General features: G+C 36.1%; 3 protein-coding genes across 18 annotated transcripts in view; 2 read left to right on the top strand and 1 right to left on the bottom strand.

Annotated features, from left to right (window-relative positions):
* Positions 1 to 12,340, bottom strand: part of cacna1db (calcium channel, voltage-dependent, L type, alpha 1D subunit, b) — a 99,828-nt gene extending 87,488 nt beyond the window's left edge. For 7 of the 16 annotated variants that reach the window (XM_028452880.1, XM_028452884.1, XM_028452885.1 and 4 more), the window contains exons 1-2: positions 11,628 to 11,739; positions 1,294 to 1,762 (exon numbers count right to left, since the gene is read on the bottom strand). In XM_028452880.1, the coding sequence (XP_028308681.1) occupies positions 1,294 to 1,762; positions 11,628 to 11,739 (581 nt within the window). Of the gene's footprint in view, positions 1 to 1,293; positions 1,763 to 4,912; positions 5,139 to 6,196; positions 6,336 to 11,627 lie in introns of those variants that run through there. The other 9 variants (XM_028452878.1, XM_028452882.1, XM_028452886.1 and 6 more) reach the window with 3 other exon arrangements.
* On the top strand, positions 7,874 to 19,500 carry dcp1a (decapping mRNA 1A). The gene is made up of 9 exons (XM_028452896.1): positions 7,874 to 8,038; positions 8,263 to 8,303; positions 11,215 to 11,342; positions 12,655 to 12,721; positions 12,795 to 12,933; positions 14,481 to 14,576; positions 15,160 to 15,663; positions 16,358 to 16,594; positions 18,293 to 19,500. Exons 1-9 carry the CDS (start codon positions 7,907 to 7,909, stop codon positions 18,371 to 18,373), a joined length of 1,425 nt encoding a protein of 474 aa, XP_028308697.1. The 5' UTR covers positions 7,874 to 7,906; the 3' UTR covers positions 18,374 to 19,500.
* A 3,302-nt stretch (positions 19,501 to 22,802) lies between these two features.
* LOC114466949 (transketolase-like) lies at positions 22,803 to 25,937 on the top strand. Its single transcript, XM_028452823.1, has 4 exons — positions 22,803 to 22,912; positions 24,974 to 25,091; positions 25,503 to 25,616; positions 25,836 to 25,937. Exons 1-4 carry the CDS (start codon positions 22,803 to 22,805, stop codon positions 25,935 to 25,937), a joined length of 444 nt encoding a protein of 147 aa, XP_028308624.1.
* The last annotated feature ends 1,653 nt before the right edge of the window (positions 25,938 to 27,590 follow it).

Raw genomic sequence — 27,590 nt, 5'->3', positions numbered from 1 at the left:
AAATGGGGTCCTGACCACACGGTTGAGAACCCCTGCTCTAGGAATCTGGAATTGAAGTTATCTGTTGATTACATGAGCAGAGCTTTTTCTGATCCATTTGTTCAACATAATAAAACCTCAGCATTTACAGGATTCTGAACATATTTAGGAACTAACAGAATCAGGTACACAACATAAAAGCTTTGGTTTATAATAGATTGTTAATTTCTTTTAATGTGATATTTAATGCCTAAAGCGTGTGGACTGAGGCTGATATAAACGTCATATTTCCATGTGTGTCTCCAGGATCTCTGTTGTGTAGTTGTGCACACAGGGGGGCAGACGTCTCCTGCTCAGTAGCTGATCCTCTTCCACAGAACGTTTAAATGAGATCTTTTAAGTCCAGTTTTCACATGTTCTAAAAGCTCATCTTTGTTTTGCTCCACCTCAGATGTGAAGATGATGATTTTAATCTTGGAAAAGTTTCTTTTCTTATTTGACCTTAGTGGGCGGGGCCTCAGAAACAGGAGGGCGTGACATGTTAATGACGCTGGAATTCAGATACTAATATTTGATCAATCACACGTTGGTCCTGTCGTACGACACGAGAACTCAGATTTACACACGTTTTCACGCAAAGTTGATAAATGAGGGCCAACGTGTTTATTTATAGTGACTTTATTTCTAATTATCTCACTAACTACTTCATTAGACCCCTAGAGCAGTGGTTCTCAAACATTTTTGGCCCAAGTCCCCCCTTATGTCCGACTACAACATTTTGCTCAGAATTGTATTTAAAAACATCTATAGATCACAATAATGGAATGAATGAGTGAAAACACACATTTTAAATAATCTATATTTGTAAATAAGAGAATGAAACATTATTTTGTGCCTCCTGAATAGATTTATTTCTATAGTTTTTATTATCTCCAGTCCTCTCCCTCCTGATGTGGGACCAATACTGACCTTTGTATTTTCAGTTCATTTTCTAATCAAGATCAATTCTATCATCATTTTGTGTCATTTTGTGTTTTTGTTGTCGTTTGTCTGTTGCTTTTATTATTCAGTATATTTTTCTCTTATTTTGTGTGGTTTTGTGGGGTTTTTTTGTGAGTTGCTGGTAATATTTAGTATGTTTATAATTTTTAACTAAAAATAAACATTATAAAGCCCCATATTTTAATGCTTTCATTTGTTAATTTTCCTCTCTTTCTCTCTCAAGTACCCCCTGTAGTGCCATTGCGTACCTCTAGGGGTACACGTACCCCCATTTGAGCTATAGTAAATCACTCTAAGCATTCTAAAGGATACTTCCACTCCACCAGGCTGATGCAGGCCCTACGGATTGGGTTGTTGAGGTTGAGGCAGAACAAAGCTCTTGGGGGCCGGCTGCCGGTAGATCCACCTTGCTTTTTGCTTTTGGCGTACTGCTGCCTCTTCCTCTGGGCCAGCGAGCCCACTGGAGCCGGTCCAGTTGTGCAAATCAGGGCTTCTGAGGTCACGTCGGGCTCCTCGGCTTCGCCCCGTGCTTGTCGCGCTGCATTAATGGCAGCGTGCCAAGCCAAGACAGGGCTGACACCAGAAGTGGGACCACTGGGGACCTGTAGACTGCTGTCCACACCCAGCAGGCCGTGGGAGGAGCCAACAGGCTTTCCTGTGCTGGCTGGAGCCTGGAGGGGATCCGGTGGGTGGAGCTGGTGTAGAAGAGTTTGGCTATTGGACCATGGTGCTGTGGAGTCTGTCGAGGGAATAGTCTGTCTGCTGCTGGCATACTGGGCCCCTGGAACGACAGGAGAAGGTGGAAAATAAATATTAGACACTGGCAATACAGAAAGACTTCAAACACTATTCAACATTTACACACAATATTTCATGTTCATGCTCTTTAATCTAGGCTGACTATATTTGGATTTACAATAAAGAGGGGGGTGGGGGGCAGCGAATGAGGAGGGGCGAAGAAGGAAAAGCCGGATGCATCCTGGAGGTCGGCCTCTTTTTTGCTTCCAGAACCCATGGTGAAGTAACTCCACTGATCCAGCGCTGCATAGCCTCATACTCACTTGTAAAATGTGTTTGTAATAAAAAGCTTGAACTACTGTATATTCCTCAACTTCAGTTTCATTATAAGTGTAAGTCCTCCTCCAGCATTAAAGAACCGGGTGGGTTTTTAGCTCCGGTCGACAGTGTAGACCCTTCAGGCCTGGACTGGAGCCACATGTAAGAGAAAACCCAACAATTCTGTCACATGTGAGTAAAATCACCATAAAAGCGACTCATTAGCTTTCAGAAACTGGTGGAATTGATCAGATAAAGTAAATATTAGCAGAGTTACGGTCATTTAAATTAGGGCAGTGGCTATCCGTACGGTTACCGTTAGGGATGTCCTGATACAACTTTTTCACGTCCAATATCAGCCATGCATAGTGTGAACCACAGACATCTATAGATAACATTTTATTGGAGAGCTTTAATCAGAGATTTTAGATGCAGTCCGATAATATCAGATATCAATGTCAGATCAGAACACATTTAGTTGCCCTATCAATGTATCGACATTCTGTCTGTACGTAACATTCTGTCTGTACATAACGCCCCTATTTATCCAGTTTAGGTCACGTGACTAAGACTAAACCTTACCCTAACCCTAACACGCTATGTACTTGTATTTTGGTAACCATACCAATAGCACCGGGGGTTGTCCGCACGGCAACCCTACAAATAGACACTTTTATATATGTGTTCACCTAGACACGTTCAGGGTTCCTGGGAAACCCAGACATTTTGATGGGTTTGTAAAATCCGACCAGAAGGTTCAGACAAGACGTGAAAAGAGGACATGTCTGGGTAAATCCAGACGTATGGTCACCCTACGTATAATTAATCTGGAATGAACGTGTCTAAGAACGCTAAAAGAACAACTTCTGGTTTGTGGGAACCGGGTAGTCCAGGGCATCCCACTCCCACCATTAGCTCCAATTTGTAACGAGTAATGAGGTGACAAAAATACAAGTAACAAAGTAAAAGTATGTTTTTGTTTTTACTTTTTAATGTAGTAGGGTAAAAGTAAAATAAAATAAAAAAAACTGCTTAGGTATTGTAATGAAGTACATTTACTTTGATACTATACGTTTCTGGCCATCAGGTACACAAGCTGGACAGGACATATAGAGACACACACATTTACATTAAAACTAGGGCAGGGACTAAATATTCATTTTATAATGGTAGTAATATTCAATAAGTGAAAATGTAACAATTTGGAAGACAGAATATAAAGGGAGAGAGAGAGAGATATGTGTGTGGTGTTTGTGTACATGTACTGTATGTGTATCTATGTATCTATATATATATGTATGTACTTGTTCAACCAGACGCATAGGTGTGTGTGTATTAATATATGTAAATGTATGTACATAACCTTTTCCCCTTTTATAAATTAATTTTAAATTTTGTTCTACATATATATATATATATATATATATATATATATATATATATATATATATATATATATAGTGAAAGCCTATTTTATTATTTTATTATAATCTTATTGTGTGTACATGGTTCTCACACAATGTAAACCTGTTTTCTCACGCCAATAAAGCTGTTTCAGATTGAAGAGAAAGAGAAAGAGAGAGAAAGAGAGAGGGAGAGAGAGAGATAGAGAAGTTAAATCAATGAAGATCATGAGTGTTAATGTCTGTGCCCTTGACTCTACAGCAGACCTACTGTCCAATCAGGAAGTGAATAATACACCAACATGGTTTCCTCTACCATCAATCCTGGTCACTTCATTATAGCAAAAGAGGTCATGTGACACATGCAGCTCATACATAACACACTATCGTTGAAACAGGGTTTTCTTGGTTTTTAACTAAACAATTACAGCAGATGAACATGACCTAATTTATGGAATGCAGATGTTAAAGCTGCTGGAAGATAACTAATGTTTTTATAATATAGAGAACATAGACATAGTGTAGGCTTCATAGATCCAAAAATATATTTTTTCTAGATAAAAATATTCCTCAACAGGATAAATAATAGAAAAACAGAGAAAATTCAGGGACTCGTTTTTACTGTAGGGCTACATTGTATGCAACATTACATCAGTGGTTCCCAACTTTTTTGGGTAGTGACCCCATTTTAACATCACACATTTTTGACTTTTTTTCTTTCTAAAATTAGCTTTTGATAATGTTTGTTGTTTAGGATTAGTGACAAAGTGACAAGATGTTCCAGCTAGGATATTTTTATATATGAGAAAGTGAACGTATAGAATACAGTTGATTACCATTTTGTACGTGGTGTTATAATTTGAAAAAAGAATAATAATTAACACATTTTAAAAATAAATTATTTTATTATTATAAATTATTAGACATTTCAGGGGACCCCATTTGAATTCCAGGCGACCGCACATGGGGTCACAACCCCAAGGATGAAAAACCTTGCCATTACATTATTATCGGCAAATTTAACCCAGAATTGTTTTTCTAGTGCGATTTTATTAAGTTAAAAATATTGAGATTTATATTGTATATCGCCATTTTGAGAAAAACTATCGAAATACGAGTTTTGGTCCATATCGCCCAGCCTTATGGGGGTACAGTTAAATGTCTGAAGGGGTACAGGACTGGGGAAAGTTTGTGAATCACTGATCTACCATTCCTTCATTATTATTATTATTATTATTATTATTATTATTATTATTATTATTAGAGCCATTTTATTCCAATAGAACTGTGCACAACTCGCTGTGTGGTGGATTTAAACACTGCTCAGCATTAAGTATTTAACTTAGTGAGTTAATACTCGACCTGTGGCCTAGAATAAGTTGTAAAAACATATCGTTCTCTGACGTAATCGGTCGTATCCGACAGAACGGATTAAAACGCGCGTGTTAAATGGATGTAGAAACAGTGTTTACCTTCAGATTGATCATCCGCTTCTTGCATCCTCGAATCCACATGAAAAGAAACGTTTTAGATCCAACTCATGGTTGGAGACAAACCCACTGGTCCACAGAGAATAATAGAGAATAATAATAATAATAAAAATAATAATAATAATAATGTAGCGGGATTAAAACACAGTGATGAAGAGCAGCAGCAGCGGCTGGACACGGAGCCTCAAACATGTTCCACACATCCGGGTATTCTAGTGCACAGTGCACATCATCATCATCATCATCATCATCATCATCATCATCTGATACTGGTCCTCCCACTGAGGGATGGATGGATATATGTCATATCTATAGAAGCCCATTCCGGCCATTAAAAAAATAGGAAAAGTAAAATAATAATAATAATAATAATAATAATAATAATAATAATAATAATAATAATAATAATAATAAGGTATTATCGCATAATAAGTACTTTTTGCACAAGCTTGGTATTGGTGGTTGACCTAAGTCATAATTATGAGATGCTATCTTATTATTATGACTTACTTTATGAGATATTGTAGTTATGAGATCCTATATTATGAGATACTAAGTAATAATTATGAGATAGTATCTCATTTTTAGTGAGATATTAAGTATTATAATTATGAGATATTATATTATTATTACATTATTATGTTACGCATTACTAAGTAACAATTATGAGATAATAAGTCATAATTAACTGGGTCATGACCCAAAAAAAGTTTTTTGGAACCACTGTTATAATGCATCTCATGACATCCAATGTCAATCAATAGATCAATTAATCAAATGTTGTGATTGACTGAAAGTAATTGTTATGGTGAAGCAAAGCAAATGTATTGATATAGAACATTTCATACACAAAGCCATTCAATGTGCTTTACATGATTAAAAAGTGCAACAGTTTAAAAATCTATAAAAACATTAAATTAACAATAAAATGATTAAAAATCTCCCTCTCAGTCACACACTGTAAAGAAAAAGAAAAGCTTTTAACTTGGATTTAAAAATGTTCCATGTGACGCTGACTTCAGTTTTTTCCACTACTTCTTTGCAGCATAACAACTAAAATGTTTTCTGTGAACTTTGGGCTCCACTATGTGACCTGTGTTAAAATGAGCAGAAACTATTTTTGTTTTGGTTATGTATGACCAAAAATAACCAAAATATGTATGTTTTGGTTATGTAAAAAAACCTATTTAAAGTAGAGAAATCAGCCTTTTTAAATTGACTTTCTGGAATATAAACCTAAAAATGCCTGTATGTGGCGGTACTCACCCCTCAGGGGTCGTCCCCTTATAATGAACGGCATGGGGGTCACCGTTGCCTCCTCTGGGGCCTCATGGTGCAGTTTTGTGTCCTCACTCCACAGAGATTGGAGAGGGAATGAGTTGGAAGGTTACAGTGATTGGATTACCTGGACCATCATGGAGGATAATCCTAGTCAGACTATAATCCTGCGCTCCACTGTCCCCAAACTGAGGTGTAGGCCACATGCAGGGCCAGTAGATCAGCAGTATTAGAAAGGAGTGCACACTGAGTGAATAAATGATCAACTGTGTATTTTATATTATAATGAGATCAGATATCATGAAATATATGTCGTGGGTAAAACAGATGATCCTAAATATGTTAATTGTATTAAAATAGCAAAGGATGCATTTGACAGTTGATTTCTCAAAGTAGGACATGTCAATAAATTGTATAATTTCAATTCCATGCTGACATTGTTTTTATTCTTTTTTTCCTTCGATTTTAGTTCATTAATTAATTTATTTATAATAAATAAGTAGACAGGTTTTTTTCTCGTTTAAGTCTGTTGTTGTTGTTGTTTTCTTACACAAAAATGTTCACAAGTCGCTTTCGTGTCAAATTATATATAATTTTTTTAAAGACAAACATCTTTACAAATGTGGACAGCGCCCTCTTGTGGGAACGTTAATAATCACTGCTGTCGTGAAACTAAACTTTACTGTTACTTTTCATTAAAAAATAAAATGAACCCGTCACACTATTAACCAAAAGTGTTAAAAAAATAAAAAAATAAAATGAAACTTTTTAGCCTATATTAACAATATACAGTCATTCTTATCAAAATGTCTTGAATACAAATCAAGCAAAACATACTAATAAACATTTGATCATATTTCCTATTTTGCATATTTGATGCATTTCGTGGCAGGAATGAAATTAAATCATTAAATATGATTAAATATTGTTTTGTTTTATATAATGTATTTTTTACATTATATAATTTAAAACTATATTTATATAATATATACATTTATTATTATTATTATTATTATTATTATTATTATTATTATTAAATGAATAAATACATATATAATAAATGTATATAACAAATATAACATTATTTTCATACCAACTGGATACGAACAATGTTTTCTGGTAATCGTGGAGCCATGTGGAGTAAAGTTGTGGGTAAAAAAACAACACCATCTTCCAATATAGCAGAACCTGTTTATGATAATTTGATAATTTTAGAGGCAGTTTGGAGATGTCGCAGTCACATTTTAGTAAAAATTATAATCCTCCCAATTTTTTAAAGATGCTTTTAGGGATGTGAAACAAGCTTTGCCAAAAATGCTTTAATCCAAATTTATTCTGAAAGTAACAACTATTGCTTCAAAATCCAATGATTTAATAGAATAGAAGAGAATAGAGTTTATTGCCATATGTACAAGTTAAAAAGAAGAGATACCATGGAATGATTGTACATGTCCCAGAGTCAGATTGAATAAATTTCTAATACCACCTTTGTCATGGTATTTTACAAGTTGTGATTTGTTAATATAATGTGTTTTATTCCGCCAGATAAATGTATATATTATTGAATTTGTTTTTTATAATATTTTCATTACTAAAGTGCGCATTTTCATTTACACGCAGTACGTGTTTCCGGTGGAGGCCGGAAGTTTAAGGTGTCCGCAGAAATCTGTCCGTGTGGAAGCAACGATCGCATCCAAGATGGAGAGCGCTGCTGCTGGACATATGATGAGTTTAGCTGCTTTACAGAGACAAGACCCGTACATTAACAAACTGCTGGATGTCACCGGACAAGTGGCTTTATATAACTTTAACTCCAAAGGAAACGAGTGGGTAAGGAATTTATTACGAGACGGAACGGTTGAATCGTGTTGAGCTACCTGCTAGCAGGCTATGTTAAGGATTCAGTATTAACAACATGTATATGGTGTGTAGTTTAACACATGGCGTCCTATTGTTTAAACTTTAATAAGTGTTGGTTCAGCTAAATACATCTGCTAATAAATTCAGCAGGTTTGGTTGAGCGCTACTTGTTGTTAACAGTGGTTTTATTTCAGGAGAAAACCGACATTGAAGGAACTTTGTTCGTCTATGAGAGGTAAGAAGAAACATGTGATGATAAAACTAACAGCATTTAGTGTGTGTGCGCGCGCTCTGTCATTTTTCACACGTGTGTGTAGACGGTGAACAAAGTAAACACAGGCAGCTTCTGATTGGCTGATCGGCCTGATGACGTCTGTTTATTGGCTGTGGGACAAAACTAGAATTCATGTCAATTACAGGAAAAATGAATAACATCTGGGAACACGGCCTGAGAAAAATGTCCTAGCTTTTACCAATCTTTTCATTTTATCCAATATTCTTTATTTTAAATCTTATTTTGCTTTCAAAACAAATCAGAAAAATTATTTCTAAGCGGCTAATATTGATAAATTGCCTGATAATCAATAAATCAGCCACTGGGTATTTGCAAAAAGGTATTATTTAAAAAAAAAAAAAAGATTCTGAAGTAAACAAAAAAAAATCACTACAAGCAAATTTAGAAATATAGAAAATAAATGAATAAAAACTTTACGCAGACGATGCCGTTTTTGCGCAGTCATCTGAACAGGCAGCAAACTTCTCGGTTGGGGTCAATTACATTTTTCAGTCAGAATTACGTTTTCAATTAGTCATGTTCAATTACGATTACAGTTACCAGCTTTTTTTTACGATTACAATTAAATTACGATATTTATTTTATCCTCAAAGTCAATTACATTCTCAATTACTGAATTTCACTTACTACACATGAAATCAATCAATCAATCAATGTGTATTTATAAAAAGCACTTTTCATACATAGAGATGCAGCTCAAAGTGTTTTTACATAGTTGAAAATACACTCACCCCGTACAGTACACACTATAAAAATAACATAAAACATAACAATAAAAACGTGAACAATAACAATCTTAAGATGAATAAATAATTTGTTAAAAGCTCATTTAAAAAGGTGGGTCTTGAGCCTGTTCTTAAAAATATGAATGTTAATACAATTCTAATACAAGTTAACCTTCTTCTTGTGTTAGCTTTCTGTTAGCATCTCTAATGCTAATGGGTCAGTTTTGACCCAAAATCAGCTGGTAAATAAATATAGATTATATATATTATCTGTCATCTCTTTCTTACATTGTTAGGCTTCTTATCCAGGAAAATATTGGTATTAATATTTTCGGTGTGGGCGTCATATGTATAAGCCGTAGAACTATCACATGGTTCCCCAGGTTTGTGTTAAATTAAATTATAAAATACAGTTTTATATAAATTCCACACCAATTACAAAGTTCATTATCTGAAATCAGTTAAAATTGCATTATGATTACAAAAGCAACACATTTTGACAATTATAATTATGTGATGAATGTAATTATTCATCAATTACAATTAGAATAGACCCCAACCCTGACTTACACTGATCTAAACTGAGGTCAGTTGTGAGAAATTAAAATTGGTTTGATGATCCAAAACATTCACGTGTGATTAAAAAATGTTATGTTTTGTTCAGTTATTTAAAATAAAAAATCAATAGATGAAGAAAAGAGGCGCCTCATAATTCACTGCATCAACAAGTATCTCTTTACTTTTGTTTGACTATTCGTGTAAAATGTACAGTAAATAATAACGATTAACCTTAATCACATTGATATTAAGGTTTTTTCACTACTGTGATAACGTAACATCAGACGCTGGAGGTTTTTTCTTCATCATCTGAGTGATTTATATGTTCACCAATCAGAATGGCAAAGAACCGCCTTCCTAGGCTGCTGGCCAATCAGAGATGTTTACAGGACACATGCTTGTATGCGCTGCAGCGAGTCTCTGAGTGCGTTAACAACTACACTATAAAATCCACGTTGATGGAATCATCGAACAATGAAAACTGAATGTGGTTTAAACGCCGTCACCGTGAGGAAAAGGATGTTTTTTTTATGTGTAAATGTTTTTCCCACGCTCATCCTGAACACTTCAAACATCACCTAAACATGTCGAACCTGGTAAAAAACTACACTAATCATCCCTGACTCATAAATCAGAGCCACCAGTGCCTGTTTAACTTTAACGTGTCTATAAAAGCTCTGTTTGTTTCTCATGTAGCGCTGCATCGTTCCATGAAAACATGAGTCAGCATTAATCATCTTCACCTGCTCAGAGCGTTTAAACATCTCATCAGAGCTACAGAAGATCTGTGGATAAAGTTGTTCTGTTGTTGTGAATGAGATCATCAATACCAGGGATTGTAGAGTCTGAAACATCATAGATTATTGATCATTTCTGATCATGTAAATATTCTGACCCATAGTGGTGAAATAACACTTCTTACACGTGATGTGTTGCACATTTATTTTAGTTTAATCTTTACAGTCTGTAATGATGTCATCAGGTTCATTTAAATTAGGTTAATTTAAATTAAATGATCAAAACATAATCAATAAACCAAATCAGATTCAGTAAATCATTGATCCCTGAAGGTAAATATAGTGACATTAATACTGTTCTCATACATCTTTATATGACATATAAATAATTAAAAATGAGCAGTCAGAATAATCCATGTCACTACAACTTATATCTACCTTTTAAATGTATCTTATTTTATTTTTGACATACATTTTTGTTCAATTATGAATTTTTTTATTTATTAGTATTTTGTTTCCTCACATAGTTAAAAAGTAATATTTTCTGAAAAAATTGATTAATATTTCTAAAAAAAAAAAAAAACCCAGAATTTTAAAAAATTGATGTGGAAAACAGAATTTAGAAAAAAATATAATAAAACACATATGCATTTAAATGTATAAAATATTTTTAAAAATCGTAAATCGAATCGAAATCTCAATTAGGTTTTTTGTCAAAATGGTGCAGCCCTAGTAAATAGAGTGAGGACGTTTTCTCATTGGTGTCATTTATAAATGAATGTTAAAGCTTCATGCTTAGAACATGGTTGAACATGACTGATGTTTGGTCAGATCTGCGTCTCCTCACCATGGTTTCACCATCATGAACCGACTGAGTACTGAGAACCTGGTGGAACCCATCAATAAAGACCTGGAATTCCAGCTGCAGGATCCTTTTTTACTCTACAGGAACGGCAACCGTAAGTATCTGTTTTATTTATATATATATATATATATATATATATATACGCGTAAGGGCCTAATATTTTTTTCTAAGTGTTTACATGTCACGTAGACGGTGCTACATAGTGAAGGTCACCTGATCACTATAGCTTCACTCACACCACATCTGTCACTACACCTAACTACTGACATTAGGTAAGTTTAGTGAAAGTTAGACACGCACACGTGTGTTTCACTGATGTGTGTTATTTTAGAAGTGATACGCCCCCCATAGCGTGTGTGCGTGCATGCGTGGCTCTTACCTCTGAAGAAGCCAAACCAGTAACTCCTCAGTGTTTTCTGGAACATCTCACGTCCTTTCTTCTGAATGTCATTGTGTCTCTTTGACGCTCTCAGGAACGTTTTGTTGCTCATTTCCTTTTCATTGTTTTTCACAGTTTAGCAACATTTCTAACCTCATGGCTCCATGGCAACGAGCAGAAGAAACACACACACACACACACACAGAGGATCAGTATATAGTTCAGCAGAGTTAAAGGTCCTCAGATCTTTAGAAAGTAGCTGACGGCGCTGCCTCCTAGGTAGTCGATCAGAAGTCTGAAGAGAAGCTTCATCACAGCCACCAGTAGAGAGTTGGATGGTTTACCCATCTGTTTACTGATGAGGAAGAACAACATAGCCAAGGTCAACGTCAGCGTGGACTGCTCTCCTTTAGGACTCTGTTTGCCCATCAGACGCCCCGGTATGGAAGACATGATGGAATCCTTTTATTTTGATAGTCCAGTAAAAGCCACGTCTGTAGTTTCACTGGGTCTCAGTAGCTCCAGTTGTCTTCTAAAGTCTTTATCAATGGATGGGGTTGGAGATCCAGTTGTCCTCAGAAAGTAACTGGAAAGCACGATAAATGGAGCAAAGTTTAGAGTAAAAAGTGTCTAACTTTCCTCAGTCCATGTTTCAGATCTTTAACACCGAACGATGAATCGAGTCGTTTAAGGCTGACATTAAACTGTCAGGATCCTCAGAGATGTTAAGGTTTATAGTTCAGCAGAACACACACACACACACACACCTGTTTACAGCGTTTTCATATCCCCTCTGCTCACAGTGGATCATTAGAGACCCAAACACACAGGTTGCCTAGCAACCAGAGCTCCTCGAGGGGCCTTGAACGCGTCATGATTTCAACACATGAACACATGCTGTGTTTTATCATTTTACCCAATGAACAGTTTGTTTATTGATGAGAGATGTGAACTTCTATAGGTTTATGTAATGCTTAACACATTTTTAGATCCATAAACTCTAACATTGGTTTTTATTGTTTACCAGTTGGTATCTACAGCATCTGGTTCTACGATAAGAAGGACTGTCAACGCATTGCTCAACTCATGCTAAAGTAAGTAACCAATCAGGACTGTGGCTCTGTGGTGGTGGTTTGCTGGTTGATGTGGTTGATATTTCTTCTCCAGGATTGTGAAACATGAGGCGGACCACGCACAGATACGGTCCCTAGAGAGATCTGAACTGGGAACCATTAACGGTGTCGTAGAACCAAGATCGATCGACATCCTGGAGCTGCTCAGCAAAGCTAAGGACGAATACCAGAGAGTGAGCAGACAAACACTGTTACATAACGTAGTTCATGTGTAATAAAGGATGTTAGAGGAGCTAAAAATGATTTTAGCTACAGGAGTTACAAATGGTAGTTAAAGGTGCGAGCAGCAATGAACGGGCCCTCGCAACCACACACGCATGTCAGGACGTGACGCATGTTGAGGTGTGTTGCATGTCAGGGTGTGGCAGAAATGTTGAGATGTAGCTGAACATCTTCAAAGATTATATCACAAACTTTCCTGCAATGTTCTGTGTAAATATAATGTCTATGATTTCCTTTTACCAATAGGTGGTGCTATGATTATGAATGACGGTTGGGTTAAACCATAACTGGAGGTGCTTGATTTGTTTCTGTGTGGGTATGAAACAGATGTAAATCATTAGATAATAAGGTACTGAAGTAATACAAGTACCACATTGATGATGTAATCAGTCCCAGCTGGAAGCCAAGTCAATTTTCAAGGGGACGCCATTGAGTCATTTTTCCATTTGCATTTGCAATTCCCCCAAAATATCATATTTTTCACCAGTCCTAATAAGTGTTCAGATTTTCATGAGTTCCTGAGCGTGTTTAGGCCCTCAAAAATGCAGTCATTTGGCTGTAAATAAAATAATATGAATAAAAACGAGGCGTATTACAATAGGGTCCTACGCACCGTTGTGCTTGGGCACTAATTAATGCTCACAAACTGTGACATATAAAATTACAGGGTTGTTTGTTTGTTCTTATCCCTTTTTTTTTGGGTGTTCCCCACTTTGAACAAAGGTGAACGTTCAAGCCTCACCTGCTGCCATTGCCCCCACAAGAATCCCAACAAATAACACATTTATAGAACTAACGGAACAAGTGAGGTCATATTTCATAATGATTCAAAAATTAAAAAACTAATTTGAACTTAAACCTGCATGAAAAACAAATGTAAAAGTTCAGCAGTCAAAAATACAGGAAATAAATAAATGTTGTTTACAATCTGTGACAAAAACAAAAATGTGCCTATGAAATAAACTAACAGGTAACATCATGTTTCAGAATGCAAGTAACACGTTTCATGGATACATTAAAGCTAAATTAAACTAATCACCTGCATAGCATCCACACTTAAAAGTGTTAATGACTAATAGTTAATTAGTTAAAAATACAAGACTGAAAAGGAAGATTGTTTGCATTATGTGGCAAACCAAAGGAAATAAATGTTTTCAGTCATTTTTAATCATTATTTTTACACTTTAGTTCCACGTTAGATTTAGTTCCTGGTCAATATCTAATGCAGTCTAATCATTTAATCCTCTTTTAATTTCTGCCACATTTTTAGGTTCTCATTATTACTTTCTTTGTGTTTTCTTTAGTTTTATTGATCTCAGAAAGGCGTTTGGCATGAAATTGAAAAGTTTGCCCCACCCACTATACCTCTATTCCTCACCAGGGGGCGTGCCACACACTTTAACAAACACTGATTTAACACATCTTCGTCTATGTTGTCACGCTATTGCTCTTTGTGAAAAACTGAGGATTGAAGTAAATGTTCATGTGTTTTTTGTAGTCCCAGTCAGGAGAAACTAACATGTTGTCAGAGCCAAATGTGAGAACGTCCATCAGTTCTACTGAGCACAGACATCACACCCTGCAGCCACAAAAGGTCTGTTCATTCCTTTAAAAAAGCATGAACATTTATACATTTTTCATTTTTAATGGATTCACGCTGGTAAACAATGGTTTCCACTTAAAATCAAGAAATCCAAGATGGCCGCCATCTGTATTGCAAATTCCAATCTTACCATAACTTTGGTTTTGTTAGATGTAGAAATATGATCTTTGTGGCAAAATGTAGGTTTTTGGGGATAAGAATTGTCATGAAAAGTCTTAAAATACTGTGAATTGCATCTAGAGTCAGATATTAGATATCTATACACCACAACACATGGAAAAGTGAAATTATGATTTATTTGTAGCTACAACTGTGTATGACAAAGATATATTTTAAAGGGTGAATTATTTGATTTAAATCCCCATCAAAACATGAATTAATATCTTTATTTTCATTTATTTCTCAGGAACATTATATCCATTATGATCCTGGTGCATAAGCATTAATCTGATGATGTGTTTATTTTGCACCAACATGTTCAATGATTAAACTCAAACTTTTGATGTAACAAATGTTTCAGTTCTTTTTAGAATTTAAACTGTTCTTTAGATGAAACTGTTCTTTACGTCCTCAGAGTTTCCACACTGTGGTGAAGCAGATCACCGTGGAGGAACTGTTTGGCTCTTCTCTCCCTAAAGACTCCTCCCTCCCTGCCATGCCCGCCCACCCCGCCCACCCCACCCACTCCACCCCTACTACAGCTGTTCCCTCCTCCACCTATGTCCACAGTCGTCTGTTTTCTGCTCAGGCACACCAAAGCCAGCTCTTTCCTCCTCATCACGCTGTTAAAGACTCTGCTGCTCTGCTCCAGGGCCCCGCCCCCTACCCCATCCATCACGGTGTTCCTGTGTACCAGCCTCTCTGCCCCGCCCCCTCAGCCCCTCACATGGGACAGGAAGTGATCAGCGTCCTCATACAGGGAGCTTCACCTAAACCCATCCTAGCACCAAACTTCCTGCCCAATGCGCTGGTTCCACCCCACAGCTTCAACGAGCCCATGGGCAAGGTACCCCTGCAGCACAGCAGTAAGGAGGGAGAGCCCTTACATCAGCCTCCAAACATCATTAAAACACTTTCTGTGAGTTTAACTCTTTCTAATCCACTAAAGGTTTTATTCTCCCACCAAAGTTGGGCTCAATTATAATTGTAATTGGTAATTAATTACAATTATGATGTAAATATAATTTAGATTTTAATTTTAAAAATCTGTTGCTATTATCATAATAAATTGTAATTGATTTCAGATAATTTGACTTTGTAATTGTAATTGGCATGAAAATTCAATAAAAACTGTCAATTATAATTTAATTAAACAGAAATCTTGTGAATCATGTTACAGTTCTACACATATGTAGATAATAATTATTAAAATGTGTTTCATATCAAGCTTTCTCCACATTTTTACACTTACATAAATATTAAAACCTATATTTTCATTGATTATGAATCCTAACAAGGTAATCAATAGATAGGAAATGAATGAGATGATAGATATTAGTTATTAGTGCATTTTACAGCTGATTTAGGACCCATTAGCATTAGAGATGCTAGCAGAAAGCTAACACAAGAGGTAGGTTAACTTCCATCCATCCATCTTCATACCCGCTTATTCCATTTAACAGGGTCGCGGGGGTCTGCCAGTGCCAATCACCGGCTCTCATAGGGCGCTGGGCGGGGGTACACCCTGGACAGTGCGCCAGTCCATCACAAGGTTAACTTTTATTAGGTTATTTATTTCAGGCTCTAATTTAACTCCACCTTTCTTTCCTCAGTCTGTCCCAGTGAGTCCACGTCTACCTGCTCCTCCTGCTCCTCCTGCTCATGGGCCGGGGGAGGTCTCAGTGCTCCTCTCTCCCAGCGTCTTCCAGCAGTCCATCAATAAGGTTCCATCAGTGGTTCCTCCTCACGTCTCCACTGAGGCCACGCCCACCTGTGGAGCAGCTCTAGAGCCTCCATCAGCCTCGTGTAGTAAAGCCCAGCTGCAGGAGACCCTGATTTATCTCATTAAGGTACAACATCAGCACAAAGATCACACAAAACAACTAACGTACTACACACTCGTTGGCCATCATTTATCAACCGTTGGTACGTTCAGATCTGAGTGTACGACGTGCGTTCCACCAAATTCACGCAAACTTCGGTATTTATCAATAGTGACGTGATCATATGATATGATCAGATCTAACATCTGAGCTAGTATGGATAATCTGAGTGAATTAGTGGAGCAGCAGCAACATCTGACTAAAAATTTAATTCAGAACAGATCAACATGGATTATTAATACAAAATTAAATACATTTAAAAAAAAACCCAAGTAATTACTGATCACTTTTTTGGTTTTTCTTTCACACACACACACACACACACACACACACACACACACACACACAGCGCTGCTATGCTTCGTCTTGTAGAATGAGGTCCTATTTCCTCCATATAGCTCATGACTTGGGGCTGTACGGAGGAAACAGGACCTCATTCATGCTTTTAAATGTAAAAAGTTCAACCTTAAACTTTTACTGATGTGCTGCAGTATTTGATCAGTAATGAATTATACTGTAGGTGGAAGTGGCTGAACGCAACATAAACAAAGAACAATTAGTCATTTTTTCACTCATCTTCATTTGTTCTCAGAAACCCAACAACAATGTCATTGAGGTTTATTTTCCCAAACTCGCCTGTTTTCCAGAGTTTTAGCCTCTGAAACGCGACTTTCAGTCTAACGCAGCTTCAGCGTGTGTGTTTATCACAGCAGCAGTAAATCATTAACAGTCTTCATTCTCCTCCTCTCCTCTCCTAACCACAGGAATAATCCATTTAAGATGATAATGCACTGTTTGTGCATTGGGTCACAAACACATCATATCATCCCATAAAGGTGATAGGAGGCGGTATAACAGCTATTAAAAATTAAACTCATTGTGAGCGCTCTTCAGTTTATCTATATACCGACCATAAAGATATTAACTGTAATGTCAACCTGCCTTCGCTATATTTGTTTTAGCAGTGAGGTAGTTTGAGAGGGAGGAGCTCACATTCTCATAGTGTAGGAGGAGCCAGGATTGTCAGGAGGAGGAGTTTCCGTGTTATGACGTCACAAAGCGAGAAAAAACCAACTGTCTCGTTTGGAGCTGACTTTTTACAAAATGTTGAATAACAAAGGAGGGAGGAAACAGAACTTTTTCATCTTTGTCTCTCTGAATGAGGCTAAAGGGATGTATATCACTGTAGATAAATCATTCATAATACCGCCCCTTTAAGGCTTTTTAAGGGTTTCATTCATTTATTTTATTGTGATATTGTCTAAAGCATGCAGACTGAGGCTGATATGAACCTTATATTGTGTAGTTATTCTCAGTGCACACAGGGGGGCAGACGTCACCTGCTCAGTAGCTGATCCTTCAGAGCGTTTAAATCAGATCCTTTAAGTCCAGTTTTCACATGTTCAAAAACCTCAGATGTGAAGATGATGATTTTCGTCTTGGAAAAGTTTATTTTATTGTTTGGCTTCAGTGGGCGGGGCCTCCGAAACAGTAGGGCGTAACATGTTAATGACGATCAAATTCAGCAGCTGTATTTATCAACACCTGATAATTTCTACGCTGGGATTGGTCAGATAAGTTTTCACTAAATGTTGATAAATGAGGACCAAAATGTTTTTTTAATAATCTAAGTGTTATATTAATATCTCTTCTGATCTCATACAGAACGACGCTGACTTCCTGAGTACGATCCATGAGGCGTACCTACAGACTTTGTCCCTGGACTTCAACAACATGAAGCTATAGTTCAGACCATTAATGACCTTTGGAAGAGAGAGAAACAAGCACGTTATTCAAAGTACAGGTTTATTTTCACATTTATTCTACAGGTAAACCTTTCATCTGCAGGAGCAGATTAAAGCTAATGGAAAGTTTTCCCTGTAATGTTCTAAATATGGATGGACCACAGTTAAGCTAAGCTAAGCTCATATTCCCATTGATCAACACATTGGGGACCAAAGTCAGACAGTAAAGTCCCTGCTGAGCATCTGTTTGTGGTTTCTTTTTTATTTTAATAACCCTGAACATTTGCCACAGCTACACAAAGGTTTTTCTGATTTTTTTTGTGTGTTTTTCATATTAACTTGTTTCTGGTTCTTTTGTCTCTTGATCTAAGATTAAAAATCATGTTTGTTTAATGAAGCACTAGGAGCTAAAAGCCTGAAATACCCCATTTTTCTCTTTTTTTTTTAAAGAAAAATGCACAAAGTGGGTTATTAGCTACTTTCTACACATTTCCTTCTCTTTCCCGCCTCGTTCTCTCCTGACGCCGTTATGATGGGAGTGTGCAATAAAGTGGGAAAATAACACTGGGATACTTTTCTACAATAATTAGCACTATATAATGGAGATGATTAGCAACATTGCTAATATGTTCCATACAGATGCAGTGAAGTGACAGTGATGATTGTACTCTACACACTTCACTGACAGCAGGAACAGGGTTTTTCTATTGGGATTACATTTATTATTACATGATACAGTTACAGTGATATTCCTAAAGTCAAATGTAATGTTAAAAAAAGAGTTTTTGGGAAATACAAAACCAAGCAACATCTTCTCCACAAGGCTTTTTCCTTCCTGCCCCCATGCAGTCATTTTCTATTATAGAAGGTGTTGCTATTTGAATGTATTTGAAATGAGTTTGCCTTGTTTTTATTTTTTTTAACATGCACCATCCTCTGTATCATCAGAAAATTATAAATGTTTAATAGCCATGGCTGCAGCAGCCAGTAAAAAAATAGCATCTGTATATATATTATTTTTTTATTTTTAATTTAAGGTGTGAAATGCCAACGCCTGTTAATAATTTAAATATAGACATTGGTTTTAATCCTGTCTACATATTTAAATTAGTTTTTCTTGTTAATTTCTGGTACAAATTTTCCTTTTGAACAATTAATATTTTTTTTAAGTGGCTTCAATAACCATATGTTTAAGAATATTGTGGCTGTGCATGATAAATTTGCTTATTTTGTAATATTAAAATTTGTAAAGTGCTGTTTTCAATGGTTGTTTTTTTGTGTGTGAGTGATTTTATTAAACCGTAAAAAAATAACAGTACCTCAAAGTTTTAGAACATACCAAAAAAAATAATCCAGAGTAATACTAAAAAATCTGAGTGAAACTACATGAAACATTAGACAGATAGTTTTCTCTTCTGCTTTTCTCTGCTCCCTCTCTTCCACACGTATCTGTCTTTGCTGCTGCTTTGTTTTGTCTGGTTTTGTGAATCTAACAGATCAACAAAAAGAACGGGCAGTGGTGAGCCCGCCTGTCTGAGCAGTACGTTTGAGGCTGGATATGCGCTCGACCCTTGGAAAAAGTGACGCGTTGTCAATTCTTTTCCTGGAGGACATGGAAAACATCTACATGATAGGAATTATGGTAGTAGGCATGCTGCTGATTGGAGCTGGCAGCTTTTGGACCTATCACAAAGTCCATATTACGTTTTGGGAAGGCTGCCAGTCATTTCTGAAGGATGGAGCAGGGTTCTCAACACTCAGACTCATGTGATGAATGATCTCAAAAGCGAGCAGGAGCTGCTTTGGAATGTTTATACGGAATTGAATCGACCTTGGAGAAGTTGATTGCTTGGCTCGCGAGGTAAAAGGCCACCTCAGTGGATTATTGAGACCAGGACTCAAGGCTAACGGAATTGAGTGAGCCTGAATCAAACACAAATCGCTTATCATCTTTGGCTCCCAGCCGTCACAGCTGTCTCATCTATCACCAGGATGTTGTTCAGAAAGACACCTTCAGGTTTCTGGGCACCAAGACCTGGTCAAGAAAGCTCAGCAGCGGCTACACTTCCTGCGTGTCCTCAGGAAGGTCTACCTAGACAGGAAGCTGCTGCTGGCTTTCTACCACCTCTGTGGAGAGCATACTAACACAGCCTCAGTGTGTGGAACGCAGGCTCCGCAGTCGAGGACAGGAAGCTGGTGCAGAGGGTCATTAAAACCGCTCAAAAGATCATTGGCTGCCCTTTGTTCAGCTTGGAGAACATCGCCACATCCTGTTGCCTCAGGAGAACGAAGGCCATCACTGGAGACCCCTGACACCCTGCCTACCCCCTGTTTGATCTGTTGCCTTCAGGGAGACGCTACAGGTCTACCAGATCTCATTCCAGCAGGCTGTCAAACAGCTTCTTCCCCCTGGACCATACCAACTGCCACATCCATGGACTCAGTCACGTTTAACCCCCACCCTGTATAACAAACAATTAGCCCACCTCCCCTGCTGCACTCCTGTGTTACATTGTATTTTTCCAGGGTAGTGACAATAAATGGCTATTCTATTCTATTCTATTCTATATTCTACTCTACAGGAGAGGTGGGTGAGCGCCCCCAGCGGCTGGAAATATTTTCATTTTCTCTGCCCAAACCTGAATCTAAATGTGTAAAATAATATATTATTGTAAAGAAAAAACTCCAAAAATGTAATTCTGTGCATACTTACATACTTTACAACTCAATTGGAATACAAAAATACATATATATGTAATATTTTGTATATAAATGTGATTTTTAATCTGACCCCTTGCTATACCTCTACTACGCTCAACGATATTCCTTGTGATGTTTAAATGCATCTTTTTCACGGTTTATCGTCCGACTTTTCTTTTAGTTTTTGGTTTTGTTTTTTGAACTGTATTTAGTGAAATCTGGCATTTCAGTAATTGTACAGTAATATGTTTTCAGTCTGAACAGTGGCAGAGTATCTAGAACCAGTACATATATTAAAAATAAAATCAAATGACTAAAAATAAAGTCAGAAATCAATACATTCAGATTGTCGTAAACTTGTTTTTTGACCTTTATACTTTAACCTTCTTTTTGTGCAGTTCACTGTCTCACCACACGGTGGCAGTCGCGTCCAGCACTGACTCCAGGCTGAAATATTTAAGTTTTACAAACCAATGTGTGATGGTGCAAATCAAACGAAGGCATTTGTTTTACACTTTCAGGGTCTACATAAACAATATCATTTATTTGATTCATATATTTATGGATATTTTTAAATACTATTTCATGCTGTTTATGACTCAATAATTAACTTTTTGCTTTTCAGATTATGTCTGATGCTGTCACAATAAAAGGCCAGGGGGATTGTGTTGCTGAAAGCAGTAAATATAAGTATCTGTGTGAGTATTGATCTCACAATGTTATGGAGGTAGATTTCTGTCCTTTTTCTTATTCATTATATTAACAAAAAACAAATAATTATCAATTAGAAAAACGTTTGCTTCAAAAAAAATTAATAATAGACACAAATTTACCTCCATGATGTTAAGGGTGTAACACAACAAAAAAAATGATTTGATGATTTATCGCAATATTTAATCACTCCATTATCGTTTCGATCCAAAAAATGTCCAAATCAATTTTTTTCATGTATTTTAACAAAACTTTTAATGTCACTAACATTAGCATAGCAGGTAAACGCCCAGTCACTAGGTGTCAGTGAACGCACCATCAGACATTGTTAAACTACATCACTCCTCAATGACTTTTAGATTATAAAACATAGTTTTTATAGATGTATGTGATTAGTTTTATTTTTAATTAACAGAATCAGAATCTGTTGTAGAAGCAAAAATGTAACTTTTTTTAAAAAATGTGATGTGACAGTTTGAGAAACATATCACTTGTTTTTTATATTTGTGCTTGAATTACAGTTTTTTAACTTTTACTTGTTCTCACAAGTTTAAAAAATAGATTTTGTAATTATTGATATGATATATTGCTGTATATGGTATATTTTAGTATCGGGATGTATTGTATGATGAGATGCAAATCGTGAATGGTATCGTCAGATTCATGGCGATGTACAGCATCCTCTGATCTGTAGATTAGCCTCATGCCCCTCCCCCTGTCCACCCCCTTTATAACATCCTCTGTGCTCTCCTCTCCTCTTCACCCTGCAGACATCACCCCTAACTCACACCACTACCACACCTCTATTCTATAATCTATTCTATAATCTAATCTATAATCTAATCTATAATCTAATCTATTCTATAATCTAATCTATAATCTACTCTATAATCTAATCTAATCTATTCTATAATCTATTCTATAATCTAATCTATAATCTACTCTATAATCTAATCTATAATCTAATCTATAATCTAATCTATAATCTAATCTACTTGTTATCGGTGCATCTCTCAGATATGGAGGACTACCACCACAAACCAGACCAGCAGACGGTCCAGGCTCTCAGGAACATCTCCACCAGACTCAGGATCAACTCCATCAAAGCTACGACTGCAGCGGGAAGTGGGTGAGTGACACCTGATCATTGATCACTGATCAATGATCACCTGACACAGCATAGAGATGGAGGAGAGACACACACACACACACTGATCAGTCAGTCATAATCTAAATCATAATCATAACTAGAGCTGCACGATACAGACTCATATCTACGGTGATATACGATATAAATCTCAACCCTTTGTTATTTCAATTAAAGTCTGACCAGAAAGAAAATTCTGGATTAAATTTGAAGATTAAAAATGTGCCACACAAACACATTTATTAAACATCTGATCAATATGAGACACTTTAGTCTTTTTCTCCTCTAAGGGACAGCATGTGCGAGTGAGTTCTGTAGTGTAGCTTGTTTAGGGGAAGGTCTGGGATACAAAGTCATAATTATGAGATACCAAGTCATAATTATAAGATACTAAATCATAATTATGAGATATTAAGTCAATTATGATATAGTATCTCATGATTATGAGATTCTGAATAATGATTATGAGATACTAAGTCATAATTATGAGATACTAAATGTTTGTCTCAGCCTCTTCCAACTGTAGCTGTGGTGCATCACATGGAAGACCATTTAGACCTCTTTGATTTATCTCATAATTATGACTTATATTTTTATTCTTTGTTCTGTTGTTTTCACTGGAATGAGTTTCCCTACATTTCCATTTATTTTACTTTCATGAATGCATTCATATATATATATATATATATATATATATATATATATATATATATATATATATATATAAGTCACATATACACACTTATAATAAGGTGTATATGAATTACAGCTGAATATTAAACAATAATGACAGCTATGGTCATGATGTGCGTGCATGTGGTCCGTTAACCCCTCGTGTCGGTATTGGTTATGTAACGAACAGCACACACACACACACACACACACACACACCGGGAGGTTGTGTGATCGAGTGCGTGCTGCAGTATTGGCTCCCGGGGAACGAACACGTGTTGCACGAATTAAGCAAAAGATTTTAACTTTTTTTTTTTTCTCCAAAAGAGCAAAATAATAATTTTATTTCATCTGATTTATTTAAATTCAACAAAAATTCCCTGAGAAAGCCACAATTAATTAATATTATAATTTAGTTTCATTATCATCACCTGTAAATTAAGGCCTTTCAGCCCTAATTTAAAGAATGTAATTTTTTAACTAAATAGTGTTTTTTTTTTTTTAGTTTAGTTTATTTTGGAATGTCATTTTATTTAAGCTTATATAAGATTTTCCCTTAAATGAGATTATTTAGAAAAATAAATAAAAAGTTAAACTGCATAAACACAAATCACTTTAAACATTTTTCCTCTAATAGTGTAATAATGTTATTACATCATAGAGTGAGTCAATAATTTATGGATTTAAGGGTTTATTTTTTCACAGATGTGTATGAGTAAATATGTGATTTGTAGGTGTATGTACAGTATATATACACACACATAATAATGATTAATATTATTATTATGATTAAAGCTTTTTCTTTTGGAGAACCTTGACATTTTTAGGAACTTTTTTTATTCTTACCTTCATATATATATATATATATATATATAGTTAATATAGATATATAAAAGGTGAAAAGTTTTTACATTTTGGGCTCAAAATCTTCTTACTTTATTGGTCAATTGTAACATTTCAGTTTTTATTACTTTTTTAAGAAACATTTCAGATGTTGTTACATAACGCTCTATAACAGGATATTATCAGCATGTTGAGAGAAAATAAAACAATATCTGAACATAACTTCTATATTTGTGCTAAAACATTTAGTGATTGATTGTATGAGAACATGGTGATGTCACTGATTCTCTGACTTTGATCATGTCTAATGTAACTGTAACTGTAACTGCACAAAGTCACACAGGAATCAACATCTGCAAACATCTGGCCTTTCACTTTATCTTAAATCCACATTCATTTCCCTCTTTTCTCTGCTGTGGTGCACGTGTCCTGATCTGCACAAGGTGTGTTTTTATGTTTGCAGGATTTTAAGAGAAGAGCAGATTATTATGAATATTAAAAAGCTGTATTTTACTGGTTGTGTTGCAGTCATCCTACATCATGCTGCAGTGTAGCAGAGATCATGTCTGTTCTCCACTTTCATTCTATGAAATATCGACCTGAAGATCCACGAAACCCCAACAATGACAGATTTGTCCTTTCCAAGGTAACACACACACACACACACACACACACTAGGTATGTCAGGTGGGGCGCGACAAACAGGATGATGTTTTCAATTTCGTGCAAATTTTAAAAATCTTCCTCTATTGATAATAAAAATCATAAACACTAAACTAAATAAAGTAATAATGAGAAGAATACAAATGCAGAAATGAAAAGAGCATAAATATTAAACTGTATTAGATATGGACTGAGAACTAAATGTAACGTGGAACTAAAATGTAGAAATATTGATTTAAAATGACAAAAAAAATCATTTCTTTTTTGGTTTATTCAGCTTTTTGTCACAGATTGCAAACAAAATCTCATTATTTCCTGTATTTTTGACTGCTGCTGTTTTTTTCTGCAGGTGATGATTAGTTTTTGATTGATTGTAAATGTGATGTGTTCCCAGGGTCATGCAGCTCCAGTGCTCTACGCTGTGTGGGCGGAGACTGGATATCTGAAGGATAACGAACTGTTCAACCTGCGTAAGGTGGATTCTATCCTGGAGGGACACCCAGTACCAGTGAGATGACGTTTATTATATCATCCCTGTTGTTTCCTAATGGTTAACAACAGCTTTTTTAATTTCCTTATTAATGCAGATATATAACATATATAACTTTCTTTCTTTGTTGTTTTTTATTTCCACCTGTGTGTGTGTGTGTGTGTGTGTGTGTGTGTGTGTGTGTGTGTGTGTGTGTGTGTGTGTGTGTGTGTGTGTGTGTGTGTGTGTGTGTAACAGAAGCAGCAGTTTGTGGACGTAGCCACTGGTTCTCTGGGTCAGGGACTGGGAGCTGCGTGTGGAATGGCTTATACTGGAAAATACTTTGACAAAGCCAGGTAGACACAAAATGTAACTGATATTAACACACACACACACACACACACAAATCCCTGGTAAGAAACTAAACCAACAAAAACACTATTCTGGAAGAAATAGAGATTTTAATTGTGTGGGAACAGATTTATTTACTGCCAACATGCTGGTTTAATACTGTATGTGTACTTGATATGTTGCAAGAAATTAGCAATTAGCATGTGTTGAGCTCTTCAAATACATCTGTTACAAAAAATATTGTTTTGATAATATTATTCTATATATTTTTACCTACGTATAGAATTTGATTCACTACATTGTCTTCATTGAGAAAGTGTTTTTTTCAGCTCTGGAAGGATTTTATTTAAGGTGAGATTTGTCAAAATGGCTCCTTTAAGAGTAAAGGTTGCAGAACGCTGGAGTAGAGGATCAACATCACAGCGTTAAGGGGGTGACATCACAGAGTAGGGGCCCCTAGACTCCACAGCACCCTAAAAACCAAGCATTGATCCCCAACATTTCCAGTGATCTGATATAGTTCCAGGAATCTCAAAAAACCAGATTTTTAGGAAGTGAAACAATGAAGATATGAAAATATATGCAGTCTGAGCCAGCTGCCCCCCCCCCCCCCCAGCATTGTTTCTGCTCTAATAATCACACACGCATGAACACAGTTCCTCCATCATCGCTGCTGCCGCGCCCATTTCCTTCTACAGCTGTGTCTATGAACAGTGTAACCCCTCTAATACACACACCGGGGTTGGGGTCAGTTACATTTTTCAATTATCCATGTTCAATTAGAATTCAATTGCAGTGAACAGCATTCTTTTCAATTACAATTAAATAAAAATTGTTTTATCCTCAGAAACTCAATTACAATTACATTCTCAATTACTAAAGTTCAATTACAATTAATCACAATTACTGAACTTGGAATAAATAAGCTAATCAAAGTTAACCATCCTCTTGTGTTAGCTTGCTGTTAGCATCTCTAATGCTAACGGGTCTTAAATCAGCTGTAAAATACACTAAAAATTAATATCTATCATCTAAGTTATTTCCTATCTATTGATTACCTTGTTAGGATTCATAATCAATGATAATATAGGTTTTAATATTTATGGTGTCAGTATTCCCAGAGATTTATGTATTTCTAAAATGGTAAAATGTGGTAAAGCTTGAAATGAAACATATTTTAATAATTATTAACTAAATATCTAAGTTAAACGTAAATTAGTGCTTTGTGAACAATGCTATTATAATATTCTTTATTCTCAATTTTATTTGTACAAAATGGTTGTAAAATATTGGGGGTAAAATTCCATATAAATATTATTTGTATATTTGTCTTTGGGATCAGTCTGGTTATTCTACCGTGTGATCTGAGACCTTTTCTCCTCTGTGGAATTCCTCTGTTGTTCTTTCTTCTCGTGTGTTTTCCTTTCTTTGGGGCTGGAATGTGAGCTTTAACGCTGCGTGTCTCGCTCCATCTTCCTGCTTTAATGAGAATGTGTTTATTTGACTGGAAAGCTGTCAGGAGTCGTTAACGCCACAGAGGCAGTGTGTGTGTGTTTGTGTCACATTGAGATGTATAGGAGACATCAGAGAGCCTTTGTCTGATGCTCCATCCTTTATGAGCTCACCGTGATGTGGTGTGTGTGTGTGTGTGTTGGTAGCTAC

Source organism: Gouania willdenowi, chromosome 7 (assembly GCF_900634775.1).
Source record: "Gouania willdenowi chromosome 7, fGouWil2.1, whole genome shotgun sequence".
Classification (NCBI taxonomy): domain Eukaryota; kingdom Metazoa; phylum Chordata; class Actinopteri; order Blenniiformes; family Gobiesocidae; genus Gouania; species Gouania willdenowi.
Note: the sequence above shows the minus strand (reverse complement) of the source record. Positions and strands in the feature narration are given on the sequence as shown.

Excerpts from the sequence above, each read along its gene's own strand:
- dcp1a (XM_028452896.1), top strand. The coding sequence starts at position 7,907 with ATGGAGAGCGCTGCTGCTGGACATATGATGAGTTTAGCTGCTTTACAG. Across the intron at positions 14,577-15,159 it reads ACACCCTGCAGCCACAAAAG|AGTTTCCACACTGTGGTGAA; the intron begins GTCTGTTCATTC and ends TTACGTCCTCAG. Across the intron at positions 16,595-18,292 it reads CCCTGATTTATCTCATTAAG|AACGACGCTGACTTCCTGAG; the intron begins GTACAACATCAG and ends GATCTCATACAG.
- LOC114466949 (XM_028452823.1), top strand. The coding sequence starts at position 22,803 with ATGGAGGACTACCACCACAAACCAGACCAGCAGACGGTCCAGGCTCTC. Across the intron at positions 22,913-24,973 it reads ACGACTGCAGCGGGAAGTGG|TCATCCTACATCATGCTGCA; the intron begins GTGAGTGACACC and ends GTTGTGTTGCAG. Across the intron at positions 25,092-25,502 it reads ACAGATTTGTCCTTTCCAAG|GGTCATGCAGCTCCAGTGCT; the intron begins GTAACACACACA and ends ATGTGTTCCCAG.